Raw genomic sequence first — 7,931 nt, forward strand, 5'->3', positions numbered from 1 at the left:
CCCCTCATGTTACACCCAGATATATGACGTTGTCATAGCACAAATAATAATCCAGTTTGCACGAGTAGATACACTTTTATTTTTCAGTGAAGATTAGAGCTATAGGAAACACACAAGAATTTCTCCGTAAAGTTCTGGATTTTATTATATAAAGAACAATGTGTCCTAGTTTATGATAAAGTGAACTTCATAGCAATACAATCTCCATGATTGTTCTGTATGCAGGAGAACAATCTGACTGTGGTCAAAGAGTTTATCCTTCTAGGATTTCAAGGCAGTCAATATTTAAGAATATTCCTGTTCTGTCTTCTCCTCATGGTTTACTATGGAACAATATCTGGGAACCTCCTGATCATCACCTTGGTGTCCACCAGCAAGAACCTCCACACTCCAATGTACTTTTTCATCTCACAATTGTCCATAAGTGACATCTTATTAACAACTGATATTGTTCCCAACATGCTCCATGTTGTACTGAATAATAGGGGGACCATTACTTTTTCTGGCTGTATCATTCAGTTTTATGTTTTCTGTGGTTCAGAGATATTTGAGTGCTTTCTTCTCACAGTGATGTCCTATGACAGATATGTGGCCATCTGCAATCCCCTCCATTACACTTCTATCATGACAAGTACATATTGTATGAGATTGGTTGTCATCTGCTGGTTGTTAGGATTTTCCGCTGCCTTCATTGACATTCTAATGACACTGATGTTAAAATTTTGTGGTCCAAATATCATTGACCATTTCTTCTGTGACCTTGTTCCATTGATAGAAATGGCCTGTTCTGATACCTATTTCATTAAACTTGAAATCTACTTGCTGAGTATACCGACGGTGATCATACCAACCATAATAATCATTATGTCTTATGTTAAAATTATTTCAGTCATCTTAAGGATTCCATCCAGTACTGGTAGACAGAAAGCTTTCTCCACCTGTAGCTCCCACCTCATTGTGGTCTCCATATTTTACTGGACTTTGTTCACAGTTTATATTGTTCCAACAAAAGGACAAACACTGACCATGAGTAAAATCCTATCACTGCTGTATACTGTGTTTACTCCTTTGATCAACCCCATTATATACAGTCTGAGGAATAAAGACATAAAGAAAGCTGTACAGGGAACATTTACTAAATATACTAAATGTGGCAATTGCCCATAGATTAATGTATTTCGTAGGGTGCACCTTCAAACAGAGCATCATCATCTAAGACTGGTTGTTGTACTTAGTAATCATGACCAAATAATAGGTAAACTATACATATCTATCTAACTACAGAGATCACTAACTGGAAAAACAGCCAACAAACATCAACGTGTCTACATGCAATGCTCCGCTTAGGAGAGTCTACAGTTGCCCCCTAGGTATTCTCCACAACCCACTGCGAGGCAGGATGAGTTTTGCTGCTAGGGACCAAGGTTGCATCTACTGTGTAAAGTGACTTACAATAAAAAAGGTGCAATTTCTCAAGTCACAGACCTAACCATATTATCAAAGAAAAGCAAAAAAGATAACCAAACAAGCCAAAGTCAAAACCAGGAGTGTAATGATATATTCAAATCAGTATGCAAGAAATTAATCAATAGAACAATCCAAAGTCAAAACCATAAAAATGATATAATAAAATGACTGAAACAAAATAGGGAACCAATTATAATTAGTGCTGAGCAAATTTTTCAAAAACTTGATTTGCTGGTTTGCCGATTATTTTTAGAAAATATTTGGGTTTGATCCGAATTTATTTGCGGCGAATCACGTTAAAAAACGGCTATTTCCTGGCTGAACAGAGGCTCTATAGTGGTGTAGAACACTGTGCCTTGCAGTAACACGCATAGGGAGTCTACTTTGGTAGTGAAATAATACTGTGAGTCCGTATGACATGCAGATGACAGGCGTCGCTCTTAGAATCACCGCACACTTCACTTATTTGGGCAGTCATGGGGCTAAAACTGACCAAATAACTGAAGTATCAAGTCAGCCTTACAGGTCGATGTTAGCGCCAAAAAGAAGTGCACTCATTTACATCATCGTCAGCAGATTCCACATAGATGTCTACAGAACCTGTTCTATTAAATGCTTATACAAGTAGAGCCCCCTGACAGAGTGGAGAGGGTGTCAGCAGTAAGTTTGTGTAGACGTCACTGATTATTTTGCCCTGATCTGTCAGAACAATAAATCACAAAAAACGGATCCTGTCTGTGGAGCATTCGCCTTCACTTGGTCAGCATTTGGATAGTAAGGCTCGGTTCACACGATCGAGATTTCCGCGTGAGTGCAATGCGTGAGGTGAACGCATTGCACCTGCACTGAATCCGGACCCATTCACTTCTATGGGGCTGTGCACATGAGCGGTAATTTTCACTCATCACTTGTTCGTTGCGTGAAAATCGCAGCATGCTCTATATTGTGCATTTATCACGCAACACAGGCCCCATAGAAGTGAATCGGGCTGCCTGAAAATCGCAAGCATCCGCAAGCAAGTGCGGATGCGGTGCGATTTTCACGCATGGTTGCTAAGATGACAGTCTATTCACTGTATTATTTTACCTTATAACATAGTTATAAAGGAAAATAATAGCATTTTTTAATACAGAATGCTTAGAAGAAGGTCAATTGAGGGTTAAAAAGAATAATAATAATAATAACTCACCTTCTCCTCTTGATCGCGTAGTTGCCGATCTCTTCTTACTTCTTTAATCAGGAGCTGCCGGCTAAAGGACCTGTGGTGACGTTAAATGGTGATGGACCATGTGATTGGACCATGTGATGAGCTCAGTTACGTCACCACAGGTCCTTTGACAGGTCCTGAAGAAAGAACTGGAGACCGGCAGCTACACGATCAATTGGAGGAGGTGAGTTCATTTTTATTTATTAATTTTTTTAACTCTCAATTGACCTTGTACTAAGCATTCTGTATTAAAGAATGCTATTATTTTCCCTTATAACCATGTTATAAGGGAAAATAATTACAACTACACAACACCGAACCCAAACCTGAACTCCAGTGAAGACGTTCGGGTCTGGGTACCACATTCAGTTTTTTATCAAAACGCATTGCACCCGCGCTATAAAAACTGAACATCGGAATGCAATTGCAGTCAAAACTGACTGCAATTGCATACCTACTCGCGCGGGTTTGCCGCAATGCACTTGGGACGCATCCTGAGCCAAAACATGACGCCCGTATGAACCCAGCCTTATCCATCAGTATTGCTATGCCAAGATCCAAAACAGAGATGACACATGAATGGAATATTTGTATGTCTTCTGTATTTTGTACCCACTCCTGCTTTTGGCTAACAAATCACAAGTCAATTTTGATGGGACCATACAGGCGTTACAGCTGCTACACAGACAGGATCCGTTGTGCGTCTCATTTTGACTTTCTTCTGACAGAGCAGAAGAAGGGTCAAATAAATGATTATATCAGCCAAGCCGAAAGGCAAAATAGTGGCCAAGTCATGAAGTGGGGAGGGAGGGAACAGCATGAGAAGTCCACAGAGTGGCCCTATGACATGGTGATGAGGTGGAAGCAGCATGAGGAGACCAAAGAGTGGCACAATTACAGTGTGGAGGTGGGTGGCAGCATCAGAATAGTAGCTGAGTCATGTAGCCAGAAGAAATCATTTTCTTTTGTCAAAGTGTTGGTGTGGCACCATGGATGATCTAGTCTGATGCATCAGGAATTGGTGGGTGGAAATTGTGGCTGATCCACACCTGATTCATCTTGACAAAGGTCAGTCTCTCCACATTTTGGTTGGATAGTCAAGTTCCACCTTGCTGGGGGCCGGCTTTACCCACTCCTGGGTGACCAAATGTCCCAAATCTGCTGTCGAAAGAGTTGACACTTCTTGGGCTTGATCTTGAGCCCATGGTCTCTCAGCTGTCTTAGGACCTGTCACAGCTACTGTAGGTGATCCTCAAAGAAGGCTCCAAACACTACTATGTCGTCCAGGTACAGTATATCAATACCGACTTGAAGTTGAGATCTCCCAGACAGTGCTCCATCAACCGCTGCAATGTTCCTGGGAAATTGGAAGGGTTGAGCTCCTAGAGTACCATAGATAGGGTGAAGGCTGTCTTCACTTTGTCCTTCTTGGCCACTAGTACCTGCCAATACCCACTGGTCAGGTCAAGAGTCCAGAAGAACTTTGCACGACTCAGGGCAGACAACGGCTCCTAATATCCTGCGGAAGGGGGTAGGCATCTCGGACGGTCTGGGCATTCAGCTTCCGATAATCCATGCAGAACCGGAGACTCCCATCTTTTTTACGCACCAAGACTACTGAAGCAGACTTAGGGTTTTGACTCGCCTGGATCACCTGGTTTTCCAACATGCTGGCCCCCATATCCTTCACCTCCTGGTACATTTTAGGTGGAATTTGACGGTAACGTTTCCTGATCGGTGCAGCATCGCCGGTGGGGATTTCGTGTTCGATGGCGGACGCACACCCAAAGTCATCATCATGTCTCGAGAATGCCTTCTGAAATTCCCAAAGGCTGTCTTCCAGCAACTTCTTTTGTCCTTGAGTCAGTGTCTTGCAGTCCACTCCCATCCATGATAACTCAACCGTTCCACTCCGCTGTTGGGGTCTCCCTTTGATGTACCTCTACTGCATAGGTCCAGGCTGATCTCCTATCTGGCTGTAGCTTGAAGCCACTTCATTCGAAGGATCTCCCCTTCGGACATATACACTTTGGCCAGCAAGGTATTCCTAGGAACGGTTAACGAGCAGTCTTCAATGTTGAGGCAGCGTACAGGTACACATCCATCCTTCACAATAGTGAAGACCTGGGCTACCTCGTGGTAAGCGGGCTTGATCAGAACCTCCAGTCCATTCAGCTGTCATCCAGCCCCCATTTGTTTTTGTTGAGGAGGGATATTTACCGGGGACCTCCGCGACACCTTTATGTGTCCAATGGGCCGACCGGAATTGTTACTCTTTCGCAGACTACAGCTCCTCACTATTTGCTGTAAATCCTTCTGGGTTGGTCGGTGCGTGGTGGCACTTCTGACCTTATTTTTAAGGCTGTTGGAAGTTTAACGTCAGCTCGGACTTCATCTGTTCTGGGCACTCTCTGGCCACTCTCTGTCAACAAGCCCAACAGAGGGCCCCCCTTTTGACTTGTCCCCGTGCCTGAGTTATCCTGGGTGGAGTGGTGCGGGGTGCTGGAGTCATTTCTGGAGGCCAGGGATATTCTGCCTTCATCTGGGAGACTTTCAGCCGAAGTTCTCTTAATTCTGTCTGCAGGGCCTGGACCACATCCTTTAAGGACTCTGAGTCTTCAGATGCAGACCGACCTCCTGTAGCATGGGTACTACTCACTATTCTCACCGCGGCATGTATTCTTCCTCTCTCTCCACTGCTGCTAGGTAGATGCTGTAGAATGTCATGTCAGCCATCGGCCGGGTCATCTCTTGCAATTTGTCCTGTAAGAACTTGTTGGAGAGCCCCACTATGAACTGGTCTCTTAGTAGCTGGTCCACCTCCCGAAAGGTTCCCATGGCCTGTGGGTCTTGCCCCTGTATTTAATTAAGCATCTCCTGTAGGGCAGTGGAGTACTGCATCAGGGTCTCGCCCTCTCGCTGTGGTCGGTTAAAGATTTGGCTCCGCAACTGCACTACACTCTCTCCAGCAGGGAGAATATTTTCTCTAGGGTGTCTCTCTCAGATTCAGGCCTTACCATCACTGTTCATCTGATGTCATCCTCTAGAGCTCACAATGCAACCTCTGCTCGCAGCTCGGGTGTCAGGTTACACATTCTAACCGCACTTCGCACCCGTTCAGTTCAGTCCTGCAATGTCATGTTTTTGCAGTCAAATTTTGGCAGATGATGCCACAGCGTTCTTACGGGGATGTACTCTACTGGGGCGGGCATGGCAGGGGCAAGCTATATCAGCAATGTTGTGGCAAGTTGGCCTTGCACTGGCAAACCCTGAGCTGGATCCTCGACTCATGCCATTGGCATCGGGGGAAGGTATTTTGCCGCATTCCCGTCCATAACGGTCGCTGTATCCTGCTGACTACGCCAAGTTGTAAGCAGTTTACCGGGATGGGCTTCAGAGAATACAGCAAATTCACGAATGAGGAAAGCAACTCCGACACGAGCTTTTGCCAAAACAGAATTTTACTAACACATAGTACTGAACACAAATGCTGAGAACATAAAATACATTTACATACACCCAGCTCAAAGGCTAAGACCCCTGTGTTTCACAGCATGGCACCCTCTGATGGATGCCGGAGGAAACTTTGTGGTAATTTACCCACTGGCGGGCACAAATAAAACTGCCTCACCGTACCTATTATTACCCTAAAACAAGCACGAACAATTGTTTGGGTGCTTAGTAAGGGTTAGCCTGCGGTGCAACACAACAGTTTACAATCTTATTGTGCTCTATAGTATTCCCCCTCCCATAACTAGTATGGTAGTACGTGCCTGATTATTACTCCTAAGTAGGGCTGAGCGAACCCAAAATGTAAAGTTCGGGTTTGTACCGATCTTCACGATTTTTTGACCCCCGAACGCGAACCCGAACATTTTAGTAAAGGTTTGAGTTTGAGTTCTGTGTTTGGCGATTTAATGGTGCTTTTTTAAAGGCTGCAGGGCAGCCAATCAACTAGCGTTTATCTCGTGTGCCCTTAGAAGCCATCACAGCCATGCCTATTAATAGAATGGCTGCACTGGTGTAGCTATAGGGGTCGCAGCGGTCGCTGTTGCGACCGGGCCCCTAAGCCAGGGGGGTCCAGAGGGCCCCCCTTACCAGTGGCACTGTATTTTCCCTTTATAAGATGCACTGCGTCTTATAAAGAGAATCCTAGTGAGCGCTTCCATTATGGAAGCGCTCACTAGTATGCAGGAGCCAGGTAGAGAAGTGATGTGAGCGCCGTACTACTACTTACTCCCCCCTCCCTGCTCGCTTCTCTCAGGTCCTACGCTGCTCTGTCCTGGCTGCTTGCAGCACCAGGACGTACAGAGCGCACTCTGACCTGACGCTGCAGGCAGTCAGATGACTGCAGTGCGGGCCCTGAGAAGAGAGCCAGGAGAGAGAGAGTGGCAGCAGGAGAGTTAAGTTATTCTATTATTTTAGTCTGATCTGAGGTCTGATATGGGGGGACTGGAGGTCTTATATGGGGGTCTGAAGGGTCTAATGGGGGGGACTGGAAGTCTGATATAGTGGTCTGAAGGGTCTAATGGGGGGACTGGGGGTCTGAAGGCTCTAATGGGGGGACTGGAGGTCTGATATGGGTGACTGAAGGGTCTAATGGGGAGACTGGAGGTCTGAAGGGTCTAATGGGGGACTGGAGGTCTGATATGGGGGTCTGAAGGGTCTAATGGGGGGGACTGGAGGTCTGATATTGGGGTCTGAAGGGTGTGATTGGGGTCTGAAGGGTCTTATTCTGGGTCTGAAAGGTCTGATTAGGGGTCTGACTGGGGGTCTAGAGGGGTATAATAGGGGTCTGGAGAGGACTAATGGGGGTCTGGAGGTCTAATGGGGGTCTGATTGGGGGTCTGGAGGTCTAATCAGATGATTGGGGGTCTGGAGGTTTAATGGGGGTCAGAAATTGGGGTTTGGAGGTCTAATGGAGGTCTGTCTGAGGTCTAATGGGGGTCTAGAGGTCTAATGGGGGTCTAGAGTTCTGTCTAATAGGGGTCTTATCTGAGGTCTGATATTGGGTCTAGGTCTGACATGGAGGTCTAAGGTGAGTCTGATATGGGGTCTGACAGAGATCTAAAGGGGGTCTGGTCTGAGCGTGGGGGTCTTATCTGTGGTTTGATATGGGGGTCTGATCTGAAAGATAAGGGGGTATTTTGTAGTACTGGCACACTATCTGTATGGTACCAGTATTTTCAGGGGGACTGTTTCTGCAGTATAGTATTGGGGGGGCAGGATGCAAGGTGAGGAGGAGGATGGATGCAAA

General features: G+C 45.7%; 1 protein-coding gene across 1 annotated transcript; it reads left to right on the forward strand.

Moving 5' to 3' along the window:
- Positions 1–219: 219 nt before the first annotated feature.
- On the forward strand, positions 220–1,167 carry LOC122925472 (olfactory receptor 6N1-like). Its single transcript, XM_044276828.1, has one exon. It carries the CDS (start codon positions 220–222, stop codon positions 1,165–1,167), a length of 948 nt encoding a protein of 315 aa, XP_044132763.1.
- Positions 1,168–7,931: the final 6,764 nt, after the last annotated feature.

This window comes from Bufo gargarizans, chromosome 2 (assembly GCF_014858855.1).
Source record: "Bufo gargarizans isolate SCDJY-AF-19 chromosome 2, ASM1485885v1, whole genome shotgun sequence".
Lineage (NCBI taxonomy): Eukaryota > Metazoa > Chordata > Amphibia > Anura > Bufonidae > Bufo > Bufo gargarizans.

Excerpts from the sequence above, each read along its gene's own strand:
- LOC122925472 (XM_044276828.1), top strand. The coding sequence starts at position 220 with ATGCAGGAGAACAATCTGACTGTGGTCAAAGAGTTTATCCTTCTAGGA.